This window comes from Loxodonta africana, chromosome 6 (genome assembly GCF_030014295.1).
Source record: "Loxodonta africana isolate mLoxAfr1 chromosome 6, mLoxAfr1.hap2, whole genome shotgun sequence".
Taxonomy (NCBI): domain Eukaryota; kingdom Metazoa; phylum Chordata; class Mammalia; order Proboscidea; family Elephantidae; genus Loxodonta; species Loxodonta africana.
This window is the reverse complement of record NC_087347.1, coordinates 6,522,781-6,550,508: the sequence shown is the minus strand read 5'-3', so window position 1 is coordinate 6,550,508 and position 27,728 is coordinate 6,522,781. Positions and strand designations below refer to the sequence as shown.

The window sequence follows — 27,728 nt, the reverse complement described above, 5'->3', positions numbered from 1 at the left end:
AACAGTATAAAAAAGAAGTTTTTTTAGATTCTGTTATGGATTGAATTACATGCCCCCAAGATACGTATTGTAATTCATAACCCATATGCCTGTGATTATAATCCCATTTGGGAATGGGTTATCTTTGTTATGTTAATAAGGCAGGATTACTGTAGGGCGTGGTGTCTTGAGTTAATCTCTTTTGAGATATAAAATAGAGCAAATAAAGGAAGCAAGAGAGAGTTGGGCTGAGACAGATGCCAAGGCACATGGAGAGCTCCAGGGAGCCAGGAAGCAGAAGCTGAAGATACAAGGACCTTCCTCTAGAGCCACCAGAGACAGAAGGCCTTGCCCTAAAGCTGGCACCCTGAATTCGGACTTCTAGCCTACTAGACTATGAGGGAGTAAATTTCTGTTTGTTAAAGCCACCCACTTGTGGTATTTCTGTTATAGCAGCACTGGATAACTAAGACAGATCCTTTAAAAAACAAACAAACCCAACCCTCTGCTATTGACTCGGACTCCTAGTAACCCTATAGGCCAGGTAGAATTGCCCTATAGGGTTCCCAAGGATGTAAATCTTTAGGGAAGCAGACTTTGCACCTTCCTCCTGTGAAGAGCTGGTGGGTTAGCAGCTGAGCACTTAACCACTGCACCACCAGAGCTCCTTAATAAAAAATACTGGTGTGTATTTTGTTCTCCGAGGAAAAGTAAGCTAAGGTAATTTTTCCTCAAGTTAAAATGCCTTTTAGGATGTTTATTATCAATTAACTTACTCCCTCCCTTCTTTTTTCCCTCTCTTCCTGTAATTTTTTTTTTAATTAAATTCTGCACAACTGTAAATGAAGCCTGTCCAGTTTGATGACTAAGGTAGCCCTGAATAGCCACACTAACCTATTTTGTCCTACCTGGTCATGGCCATGACTTGGGAACAACATTGAGCACATCTCAACAGCCACTAGAACCAAGATGACCCCAAACTAACGTCTAGTGCCAATTTATCCCTTACTCATTCTCTGGCAGATGTGATGTCCCTGATGAGTTGGGGGTAGGGTAAAGGACTCTTGATTTCTTAGGAAGCATGGTTCATTGCTCTGTAACTGTTGCTTATTGGTCCATGTTGACCAAGAGTCCTAAGCTGGAGGGACTGGACATTGTATTCCGTATAGAATTAGACATGTAATTGACCAGGGTATTGTAATTGACTAGTTTGTAACTGACTAGGACACTATATCCCACATACAACTAGACATGGTGTTGACTAGGACACTATATTCCATATACAACTAGACATGGTGTTGACTAGGACACTATATTCCGTATACAACTAGACATGGTGTTGACTAGGACACTGTATTCCATATACAACTAGACATGGTGTTGATTAGGACACTATATTCCATATACGACAAGACATGGTGTTGACTAGGACTTGTATTCCACATACAACTAGACTTGGTATTGACTAGGACACTCTATTCTACATACAACTAGACCTGGTGTTGATTAGGACACTCTATTCCATATACAACTAGACATGGTGTTGACATGGACATTGTATCTCATGTACAATTAGACTTGGTGTTGACCAGGACACTATGTTCCATATATTAGACATGGTGTTAACTTGGGCATTGTATTCCATAAACACCTAGACATGGTATTGACTAGGACATTGTATTCCACATGCAACTAGACATGGTGTTGACTTGGCCAAAATAGAGTGAAGCGGTGCTCATCATAGAAGTCACATGGTTGCCTGTAGGACTCAGTCACAGTGATAGCTAGAGAAGCCATCTACCCTGGGATAGAGCAGTCTTCATTCAATGCAGCGACAGCTGGAAATAAGGTGGCCAGGAAGGGGAACCTTCCCTTCCCATGTCTTCCTGGCCTGTCCAAGACTCCCCACAACCTTCCCTCTGACAAGTTGCCCTTATTCACTTGGCGGTGGGCTGTGCGAGGAGGGCCATGACCAAGTCTGTCTTGTTCATTGGGAAGGCTGCAGCCCGCCAGCACTGGGCTCAGCCCCACCGGTGTTCAGCAAAGGCTGGCTACATGAAGGAACAGAGGACCAGATGCAGGAGTGAATGGTTTATCACCAAGGAACGTCCTGTATTAGCTCTTCCTTGGACCATCTGAATTTCAAAAGAAAATTACTGGGGGTGAAAACAGTGAAAAGGAACAAATTTTCTTCAAAATGGTACAATTTCAGAAAGGCACTTGGGGCTCACCATGAGATAAACGATGCTATTTTAAGCTGTAAAAAAGTTGTTTTTGGAAACTTAGTAATTGGTTATTATTCTTTAGATTTTTAGAAGCATAAAGTCAACATCAGCTTTAAAGAGCTCTGCTTTGTTCTGGGACTCTCCAAAACGTATTTAGAATTTAACGCACTTTAGGAATCTAAGCAAACAGTGTTCTGAGGTGGGGGCGGCAGAACATAGTTGCCTGGGGCAAGTGTGTTCTCTCAGGCTCTTACATGAAGAATTTGGGGAGGACTGGGCTCTTGATGGCTTCTGCAGCTCTGATTTCTTAGTATTCTTACCCCTGTTCTTTGTTCTTACAAAAAACATTGGTATTGTTTCCCATTTCGAATAGTCTTTATTGTGATAATAATGGGGGCAGTCGTGGTTCAGTGGTAGAATCCTCACCGTCCATGTGGGAAAGTGGATCCCCAGGCCTTTCTTCCTGGTCTGTCTTAGTCTGGAAGCTCCACTGAAGCCTGTTCTGCACCACAGCAACGCACAGGCCTCCACTGACAGGCAGTTGGTGGCTTCACATGAGGGGCAGGGCTGGGATCAGCCAATGAAAACCTCTGGGCAGGGCTCAGGGCCCAAGCCTTGCAGTCTCTCCGCTCAGTGGGCTGGTGACCAACAGCAGCAGGGGTGTCCTCCCAGCTTGTTAAAAATGCAGCATCCTGGCCCACTTCAGACCTCCAGAGTCCAAGTCCACATTTCATCAAGATTCTATTAGCCCCGTCTTCTCCATTTTATACCAGTTAACCCAGTGGGAGAGGCGCAGACACGTGCATATACGTTCACTTTCCAGATAAGCAAACTGCAGCGCATTTCGGTTACGGAGCTTGCCCACTGTTCCTCCATTGCTAAGTGGAGGAGCTTGGATCTGAAGCTGTGTCTGAGTTCAGAGCCCGGGTCTGGAAACCCTGTCCCTACAGTGTTGCCACGGGCTGCATGCCCATCATCCAGTGTGCTGCATCTCTTCCCAGGGCAAAGCAGTCTTCCTAGAGTCGCACTGTGACCGCCATCACTCACCTGCTCTGTGGCTCCTCATGAAGTCCAGCACCCTTGGTCTGGAAGCCAAGGCCCTTCTAACTTGCCTCCACCACCTCCGCCTTAACTCCTTCCAGTTTCGAAGTTCTAGGACCCTCCTCTGCTACAGGACGAGTGAATCACTATCCCCTCACTGTGCTCTGCACTTTTTCACACCACTGCCTTCCTTCAAGTTTTCCTTTCCATTCAGTGGTGACTCCAGGATGTCTACCTAGGAAGGGCTTCGGGAGAGCCATCTGTTGGGGTGTGTGTAGAGCAGAACCCTGAAGCTGTGTTTATACAGCTCTTTTGTAGAACAGAAGTCCTTGGATGGCTCAAACAGTTAATGCGCCTGGCTGCTAACCGAAAGGTTGGAGATTTGAGTCCACCTAGAGGTGCCTTGGAAGAAAACCTGGTGACCTACTTCTGAAAGATGAGGCGTTGAAAACCCTATGCAGTGCAGTTCTACTCTGACTCACACGGGGCCACCAGGAGTTGGAGCTGACTCCACGACAACTGGCTTCAGGTTGTAGAGCAGGTCAGTATGTGTCAAAGGGCGGGATGTGGGTGGGCAGCTGCAGGAGCTGGGGGATGCTATCCATTCACTCCCTTGGCTGATCCACCGTGTTGAGCCTGACCATCCACAAGGCTCAGCTTGGCTACCTCTTTCATATACAACTAGACCTGCTGGCCCTCCTTTCTACTCCCACCGTGGGTTTCACTCATGGTCAGAACTCCCCTTCCAAACTATGACATCCAGCTAGGCGTGCACCCTGTGCCCCGAGGCTCTCCCAGCAGTTTCTGACACGTGGCTCCACTGGAAAATAAAAGAGAGAGCTGCCACTTATCCTTGGAGGATGACCACAGTGCCCTTGGCCTTCAGAGCATCTCAGGCTGAGCTGATTGACTCTCTACCAACCTGTGAATATTCCTGGTGCTCAGCCCCCTGGTCTACTGCCTGGTGCTGGCTCAGTTGGGGCTGGAGAGGGTGTCAGACAGAGGCTCATATGGGGTGAAATATGCTTGGTTTCCACTCCTTCAATGTCCGTCTCAGGAGCCCTAGGCTGTAATGGGCCCAAGGAAAGTACTCTTGTTATGGAAGCAAGTGCCTCTCTGGTGACCAGGCTCCAGCAGGGGTGGGGGACCATTCATAGGAGGCAGAGGGTCTGAGGCTGGGTACCGGCATGTGTGCTGCCAACTCACTAGGGGTGGGGGACAAAACTCAGGAAAACATGTATGCCCTTTAGTTCAACCTAAAATGTACTTTATGATACAAAGTACTGGACTGTGATGTTCATGATTCCGTGTAGTCCCACACAAGCAACCCTGAATGGTAGAAAGGGCTTTTATTACAAATTCCTTTTTGGGTGAACCAGAAGCTTGGCGTGTCTGTGCTCTTCCACAGTCACACGGAGAGTGAGGGGCAGCCAGAGGGGTCCCACCCGGGTCTGCCCCCTGCTCCAGGGTGCTCCTCGGCTACGCGGCCTCCACGTAGGAGGGAGGTGAGAAGGAGCCTCGGTTGCACGGCTCTGGTTTTCAGTGCAGAACCCCCTGTGGCTCCAAGAGCAGATAGTTTTGCAGGGACTTGGGCAGGGGTAGCAGGGGTACGAAGTGAAAACACTTTTTGCCGAACAGCTTTCGGATGGAATAGCGGCAGAGGTGCTGCAGACAGCGTGGGGCGCCGGCCAGCGCGAAGAGGGACTGGTAGAAAGGCTGGTGCATCTGCGAAGAGAAGCAGGGGAGTGTCAGCTGGTGACCCTGGGACAGACGGACGTCCTTGCTCCAGTCACAGGGTCCCTGGTTGCAGGGTAGACCTTTCTATGGCTTAGACCAGATACCAAACCAAACCAGCTGCCATCAAGTCTATTCTGACTCATGGTGACCCCACATGGGTCAGAGTAGAACTGTGCTCCAGAGGGGTTTTCAAGGCTGTGACCTTTGGGAAGCAGATTGCCAGGCATTTCTTCTGAGGCACCTGTGGGTGGGTTAGAATCTCCGTCCTTTTGGTTAGCAGTTGAATGCTTAACTGTTTGCCCCACGCAGGGAACTGAAAAGAGAGGCACCCTTTTGCATGAAACATCCTGTATACTTTTCTCAAGTGCAGTGAGAGGGAACTCCCTCGTGGGTGACTTCTGGTCTGCCCATTCCCACCCATAGCGCCTGCAGCTCCAGGGTGGACACCATTAATCTAAACCTGTCATGGGAAGCCCTTCCCTTCTGCCAGGGAATGGCTCAGGAGCCCCGTTCTAAGCCAGCCAGCGCAGGTATTGCTCTGGTGTTAAGTGAAGTGCACACAATGAGGCAGTGTGGTTCAGTGGTAGAGTTCTCGCCTTCCATGCAAGAGACCCAGGTTCGATTCCCAGACAATGCACCTCACGTGCAGCCGCCACCCATCTTCAGTGGAGGCTGAACACGTTTCAGTGGAGCTTCCAGGCTAAGAGAGACTGGAAAGAAAGACCTGGCTATCTACTTCTGAAAATCAGCCAGTGAAAACCCTACAGGTCACAATGGTGCGATTCGCAACCAATCATGGGGATTGCACAGGACCAGGCAGTGTTTCATTCTGTCGTCTGTGACTTATAGGTGACTCGACGGTGGCTAGCAACAGCAAACAACAACAACAATGTGTACAGGACTCGATTCAACGAAACATGATAAGAAAAATTTTCTAGAGGCTTCTGGAAAAAACGCCCTCCCCGTTTTGAGGCTGACAGTTACCTGTGGCCTTTGATGTTTACAGCTGTGATGTCTGCAGCTTCCCCAGTCACCCCTGAAGCAGTAGGGTGAAGCTGACACGCAGAGACTAGACCAGCGTCTCACAAATGGAGCCAAGACCTCTGGATCAGGCGGACCCTGTGTGTACCCCTCTCTGGACACTGGTTACCCGGCCCCTGACATTCCTCAGTCAGCCTGGGTTGGTCTTCCGCTCCTTGCAGCCAACAGCCCCCTCCCTCCATTAGAACAGTAGGCTCTTGGCTGTGTGACTTTTGAGCCTCCAGAAGCAAAACAGAAATAGACAAACACAATCCCCCTTCCCCTCTTCTTTCCTTCTTCAGATGTTTCAAACTTACTTGGGTATTAGCGTACAACTCCACACGCGGGTAAGCAGAAACAGGCAAATGCTTTGTACTAAAGCGAGAAAGAAGGGCAGCTTCCTCACCTGAAGTACTTCCTCAGGGATCACCTCCCTCCAGGACTCGGACACACGGAGCTGAGCGTAGGAGTTGAAGAGAACCTCGATGACGGTGGGGGCTGATGCACAGGTTTTCAGCACCTGACCGGGAGAGTTAACAGCTCAGCTGAGGTGGCTGGGTTTGGGGTCCAAGTGGGAAAGGTGCAGGAGGTGTGGGGGTGTGTTTGGTTCTGTTAGAAAGAAAATTCTGACAAGGTAAGTTTTATAGCGTTTATTTGGTTTCAGAAAAGATTCATGAACCGGGGTAATAGCTCCCAGCAAAGCCGCGAAGTGCCCCCCTGAAGGAAGCAAGTTGAGAGTTTTTATAAAAAGCAAAAAAGCAGAGAGAAGAAGGGAACAGGAGAGAGAGAAGGACAGAGAGAGAGAGAGAGGGAGGGAGAGGTAGAGAGAAAGGGAGAGGGAGAGAGGGACAGGGAGAGAGAGGAGAGAGGGAGAGAGAGAGAAGGAGAGAGAGAGAGAAAGAGGGAGAGAGAGGAGAGAGGGAGGGGGGAGAGGAGAGGGGGAAAGGGAGAGGGGGAGAGTGAGAGAGGGAGAGGGAGAGAGGGAGAGGGAGGGAGAGGGAGAGGGAGGGAGAGGGAGAGGGAGAGGGAGGGAGAGGGAGAGGGAGGGAGAGGGCGAGGGAGGGAGAGGGCGAGGGAGGGAGAGGGCGAGGGAGGGAGAGGGCGAGGGAGGGAGAGGGCGAGGGGGAGGGGAGGAGGGGGAGGGGAGGAGGGGGAGGGGAGGAGGGGGAGGGGAGGAGGGGGAGGGGGAGGGGGAGAGAGAACCTTAACCCAACCCAGAACATTTTCATGTATTTGACATACTATCGGGTCATGTAAGAGCAGGATGCACAGAATGCTAAAACACACTTACCTGTTCAAAACGGTCTCTTCAGTGTCTGAACTAAGACTTCTGAGCAAGCAAGCAAGCAAACACGCAGGCGGAAATGTCACATACAACGATGAGGTCTCGGGAGATAGGAATTTCAAACGAGGGGGCGAGTTGGACTCACTCAAGCCTCTTTACCTCTTTAAAGAGCCTCTTAGCACTGTGCTACACGCTCTGTGGGATCAAACTGACAACAGCAACTCAAAAGGTTAGACGAGCAGCTTGGGGGCAGTGAGTGTATGTTAATGGAGGTTGAAAGATTTGGAAAAGGAGGCTGAGAATGGTTTCACCACTTGAAGGACATAATCAGAGTCACTGAATTGTACGTGTAGAGATTGCTGAAATGGTGTCTCTTTGCTATGTCTATTTTCACCAAAAAAATTTAAAAAATATACAACAAAGTCTTTTCAACTCTTAAACTCCAGCAGTTCTGGAGAATAAAATACAAATTCAACAGGTCTCACCTCTGTCGTGTGACCTGGGCCGAGTTACAAACTCACTGTGCCTTGGCCCCCAGGGGACAACAGTAACAGGAGGATGGATTATTACAGGGATCAAAGGAACGAATACACAAATCAGCACCAAGCAGGTGCCACACTGGACTCTTTCTTATCATTGCAATGGCTGTGACCAACAGTCGGACACGGTGCTTGGTCCTTCCCCTTCCCAGGAGGGATCCTGATGGCATGGCAGGCAATGAGGTTCTGTTGGGAAGTAGTTTGGTCAAGGGTGGAGTTCCCAAGGTGTCCCTCGATTTTCTAATATGTCAGGAAATTGAGAATTGGGGAAGAAGAACTGTTTTACTGCTACATTTCCTCTTGACTTGGCCTTGACATTCTATTTTCACAGTCCCCACTGACAAAGGATTTCTATTTTCTTACCTGCAAATTTACAATTCAAGGCAATCGGCTTCATCTTAAAGATGGCAACATGATTTGTTTTTTTTCAAATAAACTTTTCTTTATTATGGAGTATTTTTGGTGAAAACATGCACAGCAGATCTCACACCTATTCCACAATTTCTACACGTAGAGTTCAGTGACACTGGTTACATTCTTCACGTTGCATCACCATTCTAGCTGTCTCTCCCCATATCATTTCACCCCCATCGACGTAGACTCACTCTTCCATAAACTATTTATTCTTACTTTAGAGTTACTGTGTCAATTTGATCTCATGTCTTTAAAAGAGTGCAATGCTCAAGGTAATATTCTTTACTAATTCAGCTCAACATTTAGTTTGAAGATGCTGTAGGGGATAGATACAGTTCAAGGCTCAAAAAACTGTCTCAGGGCAACAGATTCAGGTGTTCCTCCAGCCTCAATGGGTCCAGTAAGTCCTACTTCTACAAGAAATTTGAAATTCTGTCCCACATTTCCCCCTTTTGATCAGGAATCATCTCTTGAGTCATTGATCAAAAGTTTCAGTAATGGTAGCCAGGCACCATCCAGTTCTTCTGGTCTCATGGCAAGGGAAGCAGTAGTTCATGGAGTTATTATGGAGTGTTTTAACACACACAAAAGTAGACTGAATAGCCCCAAGGGCCCACCACCAATTGTGGCCAATCTTGCCCCATTCACACCCCCATCGCCACTCCCCAATATTATTTAAAGCAAATTCCATGTATTCTATCATTTTATTTATATCAGTGTCTCTCTTAAAGGACCCTTAAAAAAAAAACATAAATGCAATATCATTATAACACCTGAAAAATTAATAGTTCCTTAATGTAAAAAAAATTTTTTTTAATGTCATCTAATATCTAATAAATATTTAACAAATTTCTCTTAAATGCTATTATTATATTAAAAAAATTGCTTGAATAATAATCCAAACAAGGCCCACACAGTGATATTTATTATATGATGTATTTTTAGGCTTCTCTTCCTGGCGTCATGAGATTTATTTTTTGAAGAAACTGAGTTTCTGGTCCCGTAGAGTTCCTCGCTCTCAGGAGTTTTCTGATTGCATTCCTGTGGGATTGTCTAACATTCTGTTGTTCCCTTGTGTTTTTATTTTTGTAAATTAGTAGTTAGATTTAGAGGCTTGATTTGATCCAAATCAGGTTTTTGTTGCGGAGGAGAGGGTAGGGCTAGGGCATAGCTCTCTGTCTTTGAGGTCTAAGATGTAACAAGTGTTTTAAAATTGTTTTTCCTATTTCTTGGTTAAGAAAATGGAAGTTAGGCAATTTTTCTAAGACAGGTACTATATATCTATATATGTATACGACACATATATGATATATGTGACACACATGTGTGTGTATATATAGCATACATACACGTATGTATATATACATGTACATGTATGTATGCATATATATATGTATGTGTGTGTGGACCCTGTAGGACAGAGTAGAATTGCCCCATAGGATTTCTAAGGAGTGGCTGGTAGATTTGAACTGCCAACCTTTTGGTTAGCAGCTGAGCTCTTAACCACTGCACCACCAGGGGTCCATACATACATACAGAAACCTGAAAATGCTCAGAGTCAACAACTAAGCCTAGCCTGCATCATGCTAGCTGGGGCTTTCTGAACACAGAGTCAATTCGCACAAAGTATTTAAATCACACATGATACTGGCTCCCCTTACACTTGCCTAACTTCTTTTTTTATTTTTTATTGTGCTTTTGCAAATTGCTCATTTTTCTATTGATGTGCTAATTTTCATTGATTTGTAAGTGCACTTTATTAAAGACATTTTGTAAATATTTATAAATTATTCACAAATACACAACAGTGCATTCTCCTCAAAATTATTCTCATTTATTTTTCTTGTCTTATTTTCTTGTCTTGTCTTGACACTGGCTAGAGCTTTAAGTCCAATGTTAAAAAGCAGTATTGATAGCGGGCATGACCATCTTATACCTGATTTTACGGGGGCTGTTTCTAAGGTTTCAGCGTAAGTGTAATCTGGGGTGCTGGTTTCAGAAACACTCTTTTCTAAGTTAAGGGGATATCTTTCTATTCCCAGGTTACTACAAATTTTATTACTGAATCTTATTTTTTGTCTTTCTCTAAACAACTTGATAGAAAAAATTTTCTGATTGACCCATTTTTGCTTTCATAAAACAAACCATATTTAGCTATAATGTGTTATTCTTTCAGAAATAACACCAGATTAAATTTGTTACAATTTTTGCATCTCTTTAATGACTAAGTCCGGCTTATAGTTTTATTTTTTGAGCTCTTTTGGGTCAGGTTTTAATATCATTTTGTGTTAATTTGACAAAATTATCTAGGAAGATTTCTTTCTTTTTAATATTCTGGAAGATTTAAAAAAGCAGACAATTATCGGTATTTGGAAGGCATGGTAGATCTTCCACCTGGAATTGTCTAAGCCCAGATTTGTTGTTGTTGTTAGGTGCCATCGAGTTGGTTCTGACTCATAGCGACCCTATGCACAACAGAACGAAACACTGCCCGGTCCTGGGCCGTCCTCACAGTCGTTGCTGTGTTTGAGCCCACTGTTGCGGCCACTGTGTCAGTCCATCTCATTGAGGGTCTTCCTCTTTTCCGCTGACCCTCTGCCTTGCCAAGCATGATATCCTTATCCAGGGACTGGTCCCTCCTGATAACATGTCCAAAGTATGTGAGATGTAGTCTCTCCATCCTCACAGCTCTCTGGCTGTACTTTTTCCAAGACAGACTTTTTTGTTCTTTTGGCAGTCCGTGGTATATTCAATATTCTTCACCACCATAATTCAAAGGCGTCAGTTCTTCGGTCTTCCTTATTCATTGTCCAGCTTTCATATGCACATGATGTGATTGAAAAGACCATGGCTTGGGTCAGATGCATCTTAGTTCTCAAAGTGATATTTTTGCTTTTTAACACTTTAAAGAGGTCTTTTGTAGCAGATTTGCCCAATACGTCATTTGATTTCTTGACTGCTGCTCCCATGGCTGTTGATTGTGGATCCAAGTAAAATAGAATCCTTGAAATTGCCAAGAATGGGAATTATAGAACACTAAATTATGCTCATGTGGAACCTGTACACAGATCAAGAGGCAGTTATTCCAATGGAACAAGGGGATACTCCATGGTTTAAATGCAGAAAAGATGTGTGTCAGGGTTACGTCCTCTCACCATACTTATTCAATCCATATGCTGAGCAAATAATCGGAGAAGCTGGACTGTATGAAGAAGAACAGGGCATCAGGATTGGTGGAAGACTCATTAACAACCTGCGATTATGCAGATGACACAACCTTGCTTTCTGAAAGTGAAGAGGACTTGAAGGACTTACTGATGAAGAACAAAGACTATAGCCTTCAGTAGGGATTATACCTCAACATAAAGAAAAACAAAAAACCTCATATCTGGGCCAGTAAGCAACATCATGATAAGGAAGAAAGCCTGGCATTTAGCTGCAGGTAATTGTCCTATAGGGTCGCTATGAGTCGGGATCAGCTTGACTGCACTGGGTTTAATTCTTTGATATTTTCAATTTCCATTGTTATTGGTATATCTACTTTTGACTTTTTGAATTGATTTCATTATCTATTTTTGCCTGGAAGGCAATTTCATTGTAAGTAAATCTAGCATTGCATGTGTGTATGGGTGCAAGAGTGTGCACAGTGAAGGTGGGACTCCACGGACAGTGAAGCGGCCTGAAGCTGGTGGTAGCAGAGCTATTACCACCCTGGGACTGAAGGGTAAGAGAGCCCTGTGGAGTGGGCAACCTTGGACACGCAGCAACCTGAAACAGAGGCGGAGCTGAAGGAATAAATTCTCTGACCACACTCTCCTTCCCTCTGTTTTCCTGCTGGGACACCCTACTGGCTGAACCCAACTGGAAGGCAGAGGGCCAAGAGCCTTGTAGATGTAGTCCGATGGGTGTGCAGTAAATCTGGAAGGGCGAATAGGAGATATTGCCACTGTATCTACGAGTAACCACCTTCTTCTCATTTGGAAAGCTCCCTGGGTCGCAAAAACAGTCCATGCTTGACTACTGACCTAAAGGTTGGTGGCTCAAACCCACCCAGCAGTGCTGCGGAAGAAAGGCCCGGTGATCTGCTTCTGTAAAGACTGTTGCTGGGTGTCGTTGAGTTGATTCTGACTCATAGTGATCCTATAGGACAGAGTAGAACTGCCCCCGTAGAGTTTCCTAGGCTGCAATCTTTATGGGAGGAGATCTCCAGGTCTTGTCTTTTGTGCAGCCACTGGGTGGGTTTGAACTGCTGCCCTTTTCCAGTTAGCAGCCCAGTGCTTAACCACTATGCCACCAGGGCTCACAGCCAAGATAACCCCAAGGAGCAGTTCTACACTTTAACACATGGGGTTGCCATGAGGCGGGGGCAGACTTGATGGCAACAGGTTTGGTTTTGGTTTGATTTGGTTTCATTGTGATTCTCTGTAATTGTATTTTCGATATATATATATTTTGGTTTCGTCTTGCTAGAAGTCTGTCTACTTTAATGGTTTGCTTCCCAGGAATCAGCTGTTGGATTTCGCTGATTAGTTCTATGTCAGAATATTCCAATCCATTAATTTTTGCCTTTGTCTTTATTAATCCCTTCCTCCCCTCTCTTTAGGTAGCAGCTCTGCTCTCTTTTCAGTTCCCTGCATTGACTGCTCAGTTAATTTAGTAACATTTTTCCCCTTGACGAATGATAAAAAAGCAACTTTTTAAGATGATAGGACTCTTCCTTTGTACATAGCTATGCTCACAAATCCTAAATTTTGAGGCAGAGTGCCCTCTTTATCTTTACTTCTTAAATAGTCTGCAATTAAATACCTATCGACCCAATAATTATTTGGCAATGTGCTATAAAATTTTCAAAATGTTATTTTAAAAGTTAACTTTTTGCTATTCCTTTTCTGGTATATTGCATTACGGCTTTAAACAAAGTTTGCTTTTGGGGTCCTAGAAAAAGAAGTTGTATTCTATTTGTGAGGTTCATAGTTCAATGTATATTTATCACATTTATAACTTAGAGCTTCCACACCTTTTTTCCCACTTGACTTGTGAAAGATGGAGACATGAATTAAAAATTATTATTTTAGTTTCTCTATTTTAACAGTCTTTTTGGCATACAAGATTCATGATAGTGTTTTCACTATGGTGGTATCTTTGGTCAATAGCAAGTGAATTCTTTTTATCTCATTTTTGTGTATTTCTCTGGGATTCTTTAAGGCTGCATATTAATACTAAAATATATCATTTTAAAGTCTGTATTATAAGAATTACCTACGCCCATTCTTTAATTTTTTTCTTTTTTTTTTTTAATAAACGTTAGATGAAGGTTTACAGAACAAACTGGTTTCTCATCACTTAGTACACGCATTGTTCTATGACATTGGTTAACAACCCCGTGACACGTCAACACTGTCCCTTCTTAACCCTGCGTTCCCGATTACCAGCTGTCCTGTTCCCTCCTGCCTTCCAGCCCCTGCCCCAGGGCTGGTGCGCCCCTTTTGTCTTATTTTTTTCCATGGGCCTTCCAATCTTTAGCTCAAGGGTGAACCTCAGAAGTGACCCCATTACCGAGCTGAAAAGGTATCCAGGGCCACACTCTCAGGGTTTCTCTAGTCTCTGTCAGGCCAGCAAGTCCGTTCTTTAATTTTAACCTTTTTGTTTCACTTTGTTTTAAATGAGTTTGAGAGTCTCTGTATTAGTGACAACAAACAAACAAACAAAAAGCCATTACCATCTAGTGGATTCCGACTTATGGCAACCTGAAGTGTTACCGAGTAGAACTGAGCTCCACAGGGTTTTCTTGGCTGTTTTCTTTATGGAAGCAGATTGCCAGGCCTTCCTTCCACAGCACCACTGAGTGGGTTTGAACCTCCAACTTTTCGGTTAGTAGTCCAGTGCAAACCGCTTGTATCCGTGGAACAGACAAAAGTCTTTTTCCTGGTCACGAGGACTCGGATCCTTTCTATGGCTGACTGAGACCAGATAACCAGTTTGAAGAGGCATGTGTCTTTTAATAATGCTGAAACAGAGAACTCTGTGTCTGGGCTGATTTTTATGTTTTTATGAAAAATCTGTTTTCTGCTTGCACGCATTGCAAGTTCTTCCCCAGGCATTTTTTAGAACATTTTCCTAGAACGTATACAGGTATGTGTCTCCTGTCACTGATTTACAAAGACACCCATCCAAATTCTGTAAGTTTTCTTCTATCACGTCCTTGGTTATTGTTTCTGATCCATCTGTTCTAGGCTCGTCTTCATAATGTCACTTGTCTGTGGGTTGGCTCTCTACTCTCTCCTCCACACCATCATCACCTCTCTCAGCTTGTTGGCTTTGTTCTTTCCTTTCAGCCCAAGAAGAGCTTTGAACATTAGTGCTCCTTCAGAGTGAAACGGTGGCTGACTACCCCACACTCCAGATTATTAGTTCCAACAGATCATGGTAGTTCCATTCCCCTTGCCAGTGACTGGTTTGGGGAGGTAAGTTTATGCTAGCTAGGGCCAATGAGACACAAGGAGATACTTCCATAGGACTTCTGGAAAAGAGAAGCAACTACACATAAACAAGGAAGCTGTTGGCCCAGTGGCTGCTGGACGCCATCTTGTGACCAAGATAGGAGCCAGCCCGAGGACAAAGGGAATGCCCTGAGGAAGGCAGAGCAGAAAGTTGGAAAGCATCTTGTTCCTTCATGACCTCATTGAACCCCTGAATCCACCAATTTTAAGCCTGCCCTACCTCTGCATGTCTTGTTAGGTAAGATAACAAATTTCCTTATTTTAAAAACTAATTTCAGTTGGGCTTTCTGCTACTGTTGGCTGTATCAGTCAGGGTCTAATCAGGAAGAAGAAACTACTCTAGGTATTTCAGCTAGAGAGAATTTAATACAGGGAATTGATTGTACAGGTAATCGAACTGCTAGGAGGCTAATAAGGGGAAGGTGAGGTAGTCCAGAGATTAGCAAAAATGGGAAGTTGTTAACACCCCTTGAGCTGATCAGATGATGGGAAGAGGTGGTGGTATCAGAGTCCAGAGACCAGGGACATTCTCCAGGTGGCAGGGACTGGACCAAGTTAGGGTCTGCCCAGTAGGGGCTAGGACCATGAAGGGAGGATCTTTCTGGAGGGAGTTGGAGGCATGGAGGAGGTGTAGGGGCTGCTGGAGAAGCTACCCAAGGCAAAGACAGAGGAGGAGAAATGCCCTGGTTCCCTATTCTCCACACTCCCATTTCCCACTGATTTCTCCCAATGGCTGAATCCAGCCAGAAGCCAACTGATGTGGGACCTGAGAAGTAGGGAATGAAGGGGCTAGCCTCCCCCCATGATACAGAGCAGGCAGGGGAATGGGGGGCATGGATCTCAGGGCACACAGGCAGAGGGCACCACAGCACCCCAGTTTACGTCATTGATTTGATTCTTCTTTTCAAGAATCAATTGGTTGGGAGCTACGGCTACTAACCCAAAAGTCGGCAGTTAGAAATCCACCAGCTGCTCCTTGGAAACCCTATGGGGCAGTTCTATTCTGTTCTATAGGGTCACTGTGAGTCAGAATCGACATGATGGCAGTGGGTCTGGTTTTTCTTTTTTAATGTGTGTTTAATCCAGGGCTTCAAACAGGTTTATTCCTGTTCAAAGTCCTGCTAAAAATGTGGTTTTCTAACAAGTTTCCAGGCACTGCTAATGCAGCTCATTAGGGACGAATTCTGAGAACCACTGGTTCTCAAAATTTATTATACATAAGAATCATCTGGGGATTTTGTTAAACTGTAGATTCTGATTCAGTATACCTCATGTGGAAAGGCCAATTCTCAGCAGGGGCTTGAACCAGAATGAACCGGTTCAAAGCTCTGATTTAGTCTACTATTGTGCTCTTCCTTTCTTGGAATAACTTGCTTTATCCCCTCTGTCTTCCTTTTCGTGCCATCCTACTGACTTCTCATCTTCATCTGTTCTACTTTTATGGATCACAGGGGCTATGTGTTCTTGTACTCCAGGGAGGATGGCCCACAATTTCTGAAAATCCATCTGGATCTTACGATGAGATGTATGCTTTCCCTCTACATTTTCTGGATGCTGTCCCATGTTCTTTTTTCTGAAATTTTTTCCATAACGTGCAGGGAGGTCCATGGACCTGCTGTCTGTCCACTCCTGAGACAGTGGAGGGGCCACGTGAGAACAGGGTGGAGTGCGGTGGCCCGCCCTGGTCCCTGGTCTACCTGGGCTTGGGGAGGAGGCCTCTTCTCCTGCCTCTTCTGGCAGCATTATCAGGTTGCTATGCAACTCTGGTTTCCACCACAGTGCACTGCCACAAGTGTCCCCTACAACTGGGCTGGCTCCTTCCTTCTTCCCTCCCTTCCTCCCTTCCTTCCTCACTCCCTTCCTTCTTTCCCTCCTTCCCCTTCCTTCCTTCTTCTACCATCCTTTTTCCTTCTCTTCCTCTTCATTCCTTTCTTCCCTCCTTCTCCTTCCCGGTCTTTCCCTCCCTTCCTTCCTTCTTCTACCTTCCTTCCTTCCTTCCCTTTTCCCTCCCTTCTCCCTCCCTCCCTCTCTCCTTCCTTCCTTCCTTTCTTCCCTCCCTAATGTGCCTGTCTGGTCAAAGACTCACAGCAGAACAGCAGAGGGACAAGCCTTCCTAGGCTCAGACCTGAGGCTATCTTGTGGATTTCCTTTCCCTCCCTCCCATCAGCTGTGTCTTCAGACACTTTAGTGAGCAAACAGGAGCAGCTCTGAACGGGGCATCATATCAGCATTTTAAGAACCATCATTTCCTGTCCTCTCCCTACCCCACATTTGTTTTTTCCAATCCATCTCTGCCATAGAGTCTGACGTCAGCAGGCTTCGGGGAAGGAGAGAGACAGAGTGACCGCAGAGACCAGCCACAGAGGGGGGACCATGGTCCAGCCTGTGTTCCTCACTTCTGGCCTCAACAAACCTCATCTCCCCTATCCTATGCTGTGCTTTGCCAGGCTGATATTTCTGGCTCCCCAAAGCCGCCACTAACATACTCTTCACTCCGGCAGGGCAGTCTGATTTCAACCACCCTCTTTCTGTGCTGGGGGACACCACACCATTAAGGCCAACGGTTCACAGTGGATTCTTTTGGATCTAGATGGACTATATTTATATGGGGTTCCGGGCAATTCTTGCTTCCTCAGGCCTTGCTCACCTTGACCCTTTGATTGGCCCTTTATTTCTCTCTGCAAAATGTAAATGGTCCCTGGTGATGGAAGGTAGCACGGAGGCTCCTGGGATGAGCTGCCTCCTCCCCTGCAAAGCAAAGCACCCCCTCCTGGCCCGGCCCCTCCTCCCTGGGTCACAGACTGTGACCGAGCCTTATTGCCTGTCTCCGGGAATTCATCTCCTGTCTCTCCTCTGTTCCACCTCTCTGGGGCTCCTGGCCCCTCCTCAGCCTCTCAGCATCATGCCCCCTCATATTTGCCAGGCAGCTGGCTGCCTTCATTATTTTTACGCCAACACAGTTTAAAAATTTCCGCTGCCTCCTTGCTGTCTGCGGAGACGCGGCTGCCACATTACTTTGACAGGCTGATGTCATTAGTGGCCACGCGCACGCTCTTCAGCTAATGAGGCAGCAGAAAGAAAATTAAGGGGAAAACCACACAGGCACATTGCTTTATATGTAGATGGAGAAAAGAAACAAGGGCAAGAAAATAGAGGCTGCTCCTGCTGGCTCCTCTCCGAGCGTCCAGTGGGCCAGGGCATACACACCGCTGGGAAGGCCTGAGACGGGCCCTGGCTTTTGACTACTGCTACCCCAGCATTCAGCCCTAAAATCCTGTGATGTGGGGCACATCCTGCAAAGCTACCTTACCGAACTGTGTAATCAGGGCGTGAAAACTTGAGGTCCTCGTGTTCAGCACGGCCAGTGTCTGGTGAGTGAGGCCAGACGGAGATTTCCAGATCCATCTGGAATCTGTCACTCTCTACATCAGCTGCCATCCTCCACTGTTTAGGCCACCCCCATCTCTCAAGTGGATTTCCACAACAGTCTGACTTCTGCCATTCCCCCCACCCCAGGTGTTCTCCACCCTGGAGCTGAGAAATCATTTCATACACTGATTCGATTATGTCACCTCTTCTGCTTAAAACCATTTAGCAGATGCCCATTGTCATTAGAGGAGCCCCTGGGGGTGTAAATGGTTAACGCGCTTGGCTGCTAACTGAAAGCCTGGAGGTTCGAGTCCACTCAGAGGTACCTCAGAAGAAAGGCCTGGCAATCTACTTCCCAAAAATTGGCTGCTGAAAACCCTATGGGGCGTGGTTCTACTCTGACACGTGTAGGGTTGCTGGGAGTCCAAGTTGACTCCACGGCAATGAGAGGCAGTGTGGCAGCATTGTCCTTACGACAAGGCCCCTGCCTACCTGTCCGGTCTCACCTGGCTCCTCCCCGCAGTTTCCCCTCTGGTCCCTAGGCTATCACTGAGCAGTCTTTCAGAGCGCATGCAGGTATGCAGCAGCAGAGCTCTTTTCTGCCCCAGGACATTTGCCCATGCTGTTCCTTCTGCCTGGAGGGCTTTTCCCTCCACTCTTGCCAGAGTTTCACAGAGCTAAGTCTTCAGCCTTCAGATCTAGGCTTGCTCATCACATGCTCGGAGGCCTCTGACCCAGACAGTGGGCCTTGGTGTTGCAGCTTTCTCCAAAGTAAAGCAGTGACTGTATGGTAATGTCTTAGTCTAGTGTTGCTATAACAGAAATACCACAAGTGGATGGCTTTAATGAACAGAAATTTATCCTCTCACAGTCTAGGAGGCTAGAAGTCCAAATTCAGGATGTCAGCTCCAGAGGAAGGCTTTCTCTCTCTGTTGGCTCTAGAGGAAGGTCTTTGTCATCAATCTTCCCCTGGTCTAGGAGCTTCTCAGTGAAGGAACCTTGGGTCCAAAGGACGTGCTCTGCTCCTGGCGTTGCTTTTTTGGTGGTGTGAGGTCCCCATGTCTCTCTCCTCACTTCTCTGTTTTATATCTCAAGAGAGATTTAAGACACAATCTAATCTTGTAGATTGAGTTCTGCCTCATCAACATGACTGCTGCTAATCCCATCTCATTAACATCACAGAGCTAGGATTTCCAACACACAGGAAAATCACATCAGATGACAAAATGGACAGTCACACAATACTGGGAATCACCGATCAGCACGTTGACACATATTTTTGGGAGACACAATTCAGTTCATGACAGGTGGTGTGTGTGGCTACCTGCCCAGGTTCCCACCAGCTCCATGAGGGCAGGAAGTACATACGCTCCTGTTCCCCACTGTGGCTCCAATACTTAGCACAGCACTTCCCAGGAAATGTTTGTTGAGTGAATAAATGTTTACAGGATACCTGTGGAATGCCCTGCTGACAAAGAGGTGGTCTGGGGGAAATATTTCCTGGCTGGTGGTGTCCCTGCCTTGTTTGATAATACATATTATTCCCACTGGTTTGCTGGCGACCTCTGCTCTGTAGGATGGTGTCTTAGTCACCTACTGCTGCTGTAACAGGAATACCACGAGGGGGTATTATCTTCTCACAGCTCAGGAGGCTGGAAGTCTGAATTCAGGGTGCCGGTTCTGGGGGATGGCTCTCTCTCCTCTGGCTCTGGCTGAAGGGGCCTGTCTCTGTTCAGCGTCTATTCCTTGTTCTGTGGCAATCTCCTGTGGTGTGTGTCCTGTATCTTCCCCTCCGTTTGTGCTTGCTTCTCCGTGCTAATCTGTTCTTTTTATATCTCAGAGGTGATTGGCTTAAGGCATACCCTGCAGTGACATGGCCTCTTAACATAACAAAGACAACCCATTCCCAAACGGGTTTGCATACACGTGTATACCAAAACAACACAACAAAAAAACCCTTTTGTCATCCATTTGATTGTGACTCAGTGACCCCGCAGGACAGAGTAGAGCTGCCCTATAGGGTTTCCAAGGAGCGGCTGGTGTATTTGAACCACCGACCTTTTGGTTAGTAGCCGGAGCTCTTAGCCACTGGGACACCAGAGCTCCTCCACATGTATAGAGGTTAGGATTTACAACATACATGTTTTGGGCACACAATTCTATCCATAAAAGACAATAATACATTCTTTGGGAAATAGCACAAAATGGGGGATGGGCCTGGAGGGGCAACCACACATGCTGACTGCAAATGAAAGTGGTCGTGGAAGCGGATCCGGAGATAACAAGGGGCAAATGAAGCTGGCTGCTTTATCAGAGCTGTGAGCCACAGGGGGTCCCGTGAGGAGGCAGGGAAGAGCACTGGGTTGGATGTGAAGACGTGGGGTCCAGTCCTGGTGCTGCTACTTTCCAGCCCTGTGACTTCGGGTAAGTAGCGCCCCATCTGAGTGCAGCTGGACTTAATGCCCTCCAAGGCCCTTGAGCACATTCAAACTGTGGTGTTGGCAAAGAATCCTGACTATACCGCGCACTGCCAGAAGAAAAATAAGTCAGTTTTAGAAATACAACCAAACTGCTCCTTAGAAGTGAGAATCGCAAGACTTTGGCTCACTTTGGACACATCATCAGGAGGGACCAATCGCTAGAAAAGGACATCATGTTTGGTAAACTGGAGGGTCAGAGAAAACAATGGAAACCCTCCATGAGATACAATAGCCGCAACAAGGGACACAAACAGCCATCGTGAAGATGGCACAGAACGGGCCAGGGTTTCACCGTCACCTGTAAGGCTGCCACGAGTTGGAGGCGCCTGGACAGCAGCTAACAACAGCACCCCGGCAGCTGTGACATCCTACTCTGGGGGAGAACCAGAAACGAGTTCTACAGAGAGGTGGGACCAGAAAAGTAGTGTTTCCCTGTAAAAAGATAAGATGGGTCTTCGTGAGTGTTTCAGGAATTTGTCTTTTGGGTGAGAGACAGGAGGAAGGAGAAACAGAGCTCACTTGAGCAAACCCCTTTATCCAGACCAATCATCTCACCCACAATTTGTGGCAGCTGCAAGACAGGTCTGGGTCTATGCTCTGGGGAGAGGGGAGGTGATTTACGCCCTCCTGCCTGCTCTCCTCCAGGTCTGGGACAGTGGGCCCACACTGTCCTGAGCCTTCCAGAATTCACACCTGGTGGCAGCCTGGCCCGGCACCTGCCCTTGCCTGCACCTCTACCTCATGGTCTTAACTAGTGGTCAGCCAGGCACAAAGGCCTGGCACTGTCAACATGCTCGCTTCCGGAGCCGTGACTCGGCTTTGATGTGTGCTGGTGGAACACTGCGCGCCGCTCTGACAGGCTTGGCGTCCGCCTGCCGCCGTGATCCTGCCTTTGTCTGGGGATGGGGGACTGTGATTTATGCCATGAGCTCGCTGTGAAACCTTTTGCCTCAGTAATTCTGAGCGCCGTGGGTGTCTCTTTACATCTATTTAAAGTGTGGCTGTTGCCCATGGACAGCATGCTCAGTGACATTCCCTTGTGTTTCTGTGTACGCCTCGCCATGGGGCTGGAGTCCTGCCACCGAGCATCTTTGTGGCCGTCTGAACGTGTTTGCTGCAGGCTCCATGGGGCTGCTGAGCCGAGTGGCCTGTGCCTTTGATCTTGAGTGCAGTGATTATACCTGTCCCCGGTGGAACACTCGTAAGGAGCGCACAGGGCTGGGTGGAGGAAGGCGCCACCTCTGCCGGATACCCACCGTGTTCTGCTCACGTTGTCCTGGGGCTAGGCCAGCGACTCACGGACACTTGTACCTTTGCTTGGGGGATTCTCAGACTGGTGAGTACATTCCCATGCGAAACCTGTTCCTGGCCAGGAGCACACGGACGCTGGTGGCTGTGGGTCTCATCTGCACTTCTTTGCTGGGGAGCCCTCTTGAGCAAAGAGAACGAAGTCCCATTTCCAAAGATCTAAGGGCAGGCCACACACTCGGGAGTTGCTGGGATCCCTTTTGTTCATTCAACAAACATCAGCTGAAGGTTTGCACGTGCGATGTTCGGGGAGGCAATGGTGGGTAGAGCTGTTTGTGAAAGCCTCAAAGTACTCAGAATGCCCAGGGGAACTCCAATTCCTCCCCCAACAGAGGAACTGACTGGTGATTTGCTGTCACCTCCCAAAGCCAAGTGCTTCTCGTGTCCTCTTGGTTCCCACTACCATAAAACCATCCAGTTGCTGTTGAGTTGACCCTGACAGCGACCCACATGTGTGTCAGAGTAGAACTGTGCTCCATAGGGTCTTCAGTGGCTGATTTTTCGGAAGCAGATTGCGAGGTCTTTTCTTCTGAGGTGTCTTTGGGTGGGCCAGAACCTCCAACCTGTTGGTTAGCAGCTGAGAACGTTAAGCATTTGCACCACCCAGGACCTCTCCTGACAACCCACTGGCCCCAAACTAAAAGCCACCCCAACCTGAACAGGAGAATGACCAGACCCACTGGTTGGACCCCATCGCTGTGTGGCTGGCAGAGTATTGGGGATCCCAGGGGAGGGGAGACCCGAGGGGAGGTACCGAGCCTTGTCCTGTGTCTCTAGGTTGAGGTAGGAGCAGCCCTGAAAGCCAGAGTTGAGGGGCTAGAGCTCTGTCCCCAGGGATGACAACTGTGGGGCCACACTTAGGACTCTGAAACGTGGGCAGCAAAGAGCACTCAAAGGGACATGACTTCAAGGCTAATAAAGGATTATCTGTAGTCACTGCTGAAATACATTGACTCTTTTTCTTTTCTCTTAAAGAATCTACCCAGATGTTTCCCACTTGTGAACCATGGAGTAGAAAGTCTGTGTTTCTTTCTGCTCTTTATGCAGGTTCATACAACAGGGGTTGGAGTGTGCTTCTTCGCTTAATGCAAACATGCCGTGGATTCGAGGGGAACGGACTAAGCCTGCTAGTAACGGGAAACGTTACAACACACGTTATGAATATAAAGCATAGGTGTTGTAGAACATAAAAATGCTAGCATTTCTTTCAAGAGTCCAAACCAAAACCCGTTGCCGCAGATTTGATTTCAACTCATTGAAATCACTGCATTAAGTAGCCTTAAGAGAACTACTTAGTGTGAGATTTAGAGCCGAAAAAACTGCCATCAGGTTTGCCACGCAGAAAATAGTTGCCTGGGTGAGAACACCAACTCCACGTACCTGGATATCTCACGGGAGTGCGGTGTGGACAGAACGCGAGAAATGCGTAAACGTGGAAGGTGCTATCATTCACAAGGTGGAGGCTCAGTTGGGGTAATTTTGTTCTATATCAAATGCCAGATGCTACGAGAAACCGATTATTATTGTTCTGAAAATTACACAGGAAGATGAGCTGCCAAAATATTTTAAGCCATGACGGCAGCGTCCCCAGGTGACCACTTTGAAAGAATACCTTCTGGTATGCTTGGGGACCCCCAAATGCATGCTTCTACAGTGATTCCTGGAGCTTGCTTTTTACAGTGCGGTTCCGAACCAGCAGTCTCGCCCAGGAGCTTGTTAGAAATGCAGACTCTCGGGCCCCACGCCAGCCCCCCGGGATCGGAATCCGCATTTTAACAGGATCCTCGGGGGTTCCCGGCCCGCTCAAGTTTGAGAAGCGCTGCCCGCCGCCCAGCGCACGGGCGGGGCCTCTGCGCTGCAGGGCTGCGGTCCAGCGCACGGAAGCCTCAGCAGCGCCCTTACCTTCGGGAAGGCGTCGGGCCACACGCTGGGGGAGCCGTGGTTGAGCAGCGCCTGCACCGTGAGCTGCGGCGGCGCGGGCTCGGGCGCGCAGGCGGCGGCCTGCAGCGCGCGCACCAGCGGCGAGGCCCCGCCGTAGTCGAGCGCGCCCGCGTCGGCGCCGTGCCGCAGCAGCAGGCGCGCCAGGTCGGGGTGCGCGCGGCCGCAGGCCTTGTGCAGCGGGCTGCGCTCGTCCTCGTCGCGCGCGTCCGCGTCGGCGCCGTGCCGCAGCAGCAGCGCGCACAGGCGCAGGCCGCGCGCGTACTCGTCGGGCTGCCGCAGCGCCCCGCACGCCGCGCTCAGCGCCGTCTCGCCGCGGCCGTTCCGCACGTCCACGCGCGCCCCGCGGCCCAGGTAGAGGCGCGCGTGCTCGTCTAGGGCGCGCTGCGCCGCCACGTGCAGCGGCGTGTCCCCGCCCGCGCTGTCCGCCAGGTGCACCGAGGCCCCGTGCTCCAGCAGCGCCTGCGCGCACCTGCGGGGAGGCCAGGGCGGTTACCGGGGGCGCCAGACCCTAAGCCCCTGCCCCTTCCACCCCCAGCAGGCTGCTTTCTGGCTGGCCTTGGAACACCCAGCGGGCAAATTTGCTCCTTAAGATAGCAAAGGTAATCCGAGAGGAGGGACCTGTTTGTTGTTAGCTGCCAGCCAGCAGATCCTGACTCAGGGCGACCCCTATGTGTCCCATACAAGGGCCACAGGAGTCGGAACTGAAAAAAAAAAAAAAAAAAATGAGATCTGACATCATGACCACACTGGGGAAAGCAGCTTTGTTAAGTAGTGTCCCACCGGTTATTAAATGGTGGTCATGGCCGGTAACGTTTCATCGGAATCCACACACAGGGTAAATCTTACGATGAAATGGTAAACGCTTGGTGCTACTTTGGAAATCTTGGTAGCACAGTGGTTAAGAGCTCGGGCCACTAACCAGAAGGTGTGCAGTTTGAACGCACCAGGCGCTCCTTGGAAACCCTGTGGGGCAGGCCTATTCTGTCCTATAGGGCCGCTATGAGTCGGAATTGACCGGATGGCGGTGGGTTTGGTTTTTGGTTTTGGTGCTCCTTTGGAGTCCCTGGGTGGTGCCAATGGTTAAGCGCTGGGCCGTTAACCAGAAGGCTGGCAGAGTCCACTAGAGGTGCCTCAGAAGAAGGCCCTGATGATCTGCTTCTGAAACGTCACAGCTGTTGAAAACCCCGTGGAGCACGTCCTACTCTGCCACACATGGGTCGCCAGGAGTCAGAATCCACTCCAGGACACCTGGTGGTGATCTTGGAAAGTAGCTTCAAAAATACCTGAACCAGTTGCTGTTGATAGTTCTCTGACTCAGGGTGACCCCACGCGTCCAACGGGCACTTTTCAGTTCTAACCTTACTTTTTTTTTTTTCCTTTTGAATAGTACCTATTTCTTCCTAAAACCTTTACTGGCCCTGGGTTCCATTCTGTGCCCTCTGACCTTTGCTCTCGTGCAGTCTCCTCTACTTCTTAAATGCACACGCCATAACACCGGTGCTCCCGAGGGGTTCTCTGGGTGACCCCGTGAGTGCTCCATTGCCTTCTCCATGCTGGCTCCCCAGGTCTCTGCGTCCAGCTAGACCTCTCCCTGGGTTCCAGATGCTGGTATGTAAAGCCCCCACGTGGCAACTCCACCGCGTGTCCACCCCGGAGTTTGCCCCTTCCGCATAAGCCTGCTTCCCTCCCTGTGTCTGCTTCTCAGTCCCACACATCGGGAGTCCTGGATTCCTTGCCCTGGTTGCCCATCTCAGTGGTCACTCCATCCCTTTACTATCTCCTCCCTCCATCCCCACTGCCCCTTGCTGAGGCCCAATTCATTTCCTGACCAACCGTTTACAGTGTGTCCCATTTCTGATCTAACGAGCTCCAGACTTCCCAGAAAGAGGTATTCCAGTGGGAACTGATGACACGTGCTTACTTAATACCCAGTGGCGCCCATTGCTTGCTATGGAAAGGACACTGGATGCCTCATGATCCAGCTCCCGGGGACCTCACCAGGTTCCTTTCCTGATGCCACACCCCATTTGGTGATCTATGCATTGGGGTGGATGCCTGCATCCTACCTGACCAGGTGTGGTTCTTAGAAACACATGCTGCTGTTCACACTGCATGCCTCTGTGGGTGCTGCTGCTTCCCCTTGCCTCCTGTCATGGCTGACATGTTCCTATCTCTCCCCCTCTTCCTCTGGGAAGCCATCCCGGGGCCACCAGCAGAGGGACCACACCTCTGTTGTCATCCACCTGGTATGTAAGGGCTGGACAGTGTTCATCACACCACACCTCCCGTGTTTGTGAGCACTTCTGACTCCTCTCTTGGATAGCTGGCTCCTCAGTATAGGAACGGGGTGTATTTCTCTCCGATTCTTCATGCCGCTTGCAGGGCTCAGCTCACGACGGCGTTCCCTAAAAGCCAATGTGTGGAGCAAATGCGTTTCTTTAATATCTTCCAGCTTTTCTTCCTCTCGCCGCTGCTTTGGCTATTCTTTACCTGCGTGGGGCTCAGAGCAAGATCGTCCGCTGGGAGTTCGGGGCTGGAAGCGGCTGCCTTAAATCCATTTCTCTTTCCACTCAGGGACTCTTGGCGTTTTTCTTCTCTCTTTGTATTTTCTGAGCCTCCATACCAGCGGTGTCTTGAGAAGTGGTCTGTCTTGGGTGAAAGATCTTTACAAACATTCAGTTTAATGTGAAATGTCCTTTGGGACAATAACCAGCCAAGAGAGAATGCAAATTTTACAATCAGAGTGCTGCAGGTTTGCTTCCTACTTGTCTCTCTGGGAGGAATTTTGAGCAGTGCCGCAGGAGGTTAGAAATCAAGGGTTCCGTCTCATTTTGCCACTGAGTCTGTGTGTGCTTGCAAACAATGACAAAACATTTTCTTCTCTCTCTCTCTCCTTTTAAAGCAGCCCAGGGAAATAAAACCTGTCCTCTCTCCCACTTCCACAACATAACTTGCTAATGGCCAGTTATTTGCTACACCAATACCTGTCAGAAGAACAAGGGGACGACCCATCCTCTGGAGAGCTGGAGGTGACCTTTTCATTTTTAATGAAGAGTTTCTAATTTGCCAAACCCTGGCCCTTCCTTAGAGCGGCTGTGACCACAGGCATGAGACAAACACAATGCAACTCGTTGGCTGCAATGCATCTCTGTTGGCTCATGGCCAGTCATTAAAGCCACAATGCGGAGGCCTCGCCAACGACAGGGAAGAGATTCACGGGCCCACACGCAAAGACCAGGCTGCAAAACAGCGCTGTACTGTCTCATTTTAAAAAAGCAGACACCTATACAACACCTGTATCTGTGTTGTCGTTGTTGTAAGGTGCTGTTGAGTCAGCCCGACTCATGGCGACCCTTGCGTAACAGAACGGAACGCTGCTCGGTCCTGTGTCATCCCCATGAGAGGCTGTGGATGAGACCACTGTGACCCACAGGGTTTTCATTGAATGATTTTTGAAAGTAGATTGGCAGGCCTTTCTTCCTGGTCTGCCTTAGTCTGGAAGCTCTGCTGAAACTGCTAAGCATCCTAGCAACATGCAAGCCTCCACTGAGGGAACGGTGGTGGCTGAGTGTGAAGCGCACTGGCCGGGAATTGAACCCGGGTCTCCTACATGGAAGGTAAGAATTCTACCACTGAACCACCAATGTCCCCTTGATATCTCTAGCTCTAGCTCTAGTTCTGTCTCTCCTGGAGATATCCAGTGTGTGTTTACCTCTCAGTGATGGCGTGATGGTTGCTCTTATTTCCTTTTTTCATTTCCAAACTTTGCAAAAAAATTGGAGCGACAGTTTAAGATAAGAACAACAGGGGTTATTAATTACAAAACCACCCCCACCAGCCACAGTAACAGGCTCACAGATTCTAAGAATGACAGCTTAGCTTTCCAAGTT

The 27,728-nt window shown here is 48.3% G+C and overlaps 1 protein-coding gene and 1 non-coding gene across 2 annotated transcripts in view; both read right to left on the bottom strand.

The window, feature by feature from the left end:
- Positions 1 to 4,725: 4,725 nt before the first annotated feature.
- ASB18 (ankyrin repeat and SOCS box containing 18) overlaps positions 4,726 to 27,728 on the bottom strand; it is a 75,119-nt gene continuing 52,116 nt past the window's right edge. The window contains exons 5-7 of the mRNA XM_064286505.1: positions 23,800 to 24,307; positions 6,409 to 6,522; positions 4,726 to 4,970 (exon numbers count right to left, since the gene is read on the bottom strand). Coding sequence (XP_064142575.1) covers positions 4,785 to 4,970; positions 6,409 to 6,522; positions 23,800 to 24,307 — 808 coding nt within the window. The 3' untranslated portion in view covers positions 4,726 to 4,784. The remainder of the gene's footprint in view (positions 4,971 to 6,408; positions 6,523 to 23,799; positions 24,308 to 27,728) is intronic.
- Positions 27,415 to 27,485, bottom strand: TRNAG-UCC (transfer RNA glycine (anticodon UCC)). The gene has a single exon. It is a non-coding gene; the product is annotated as a tRNA-Gly (tRNA).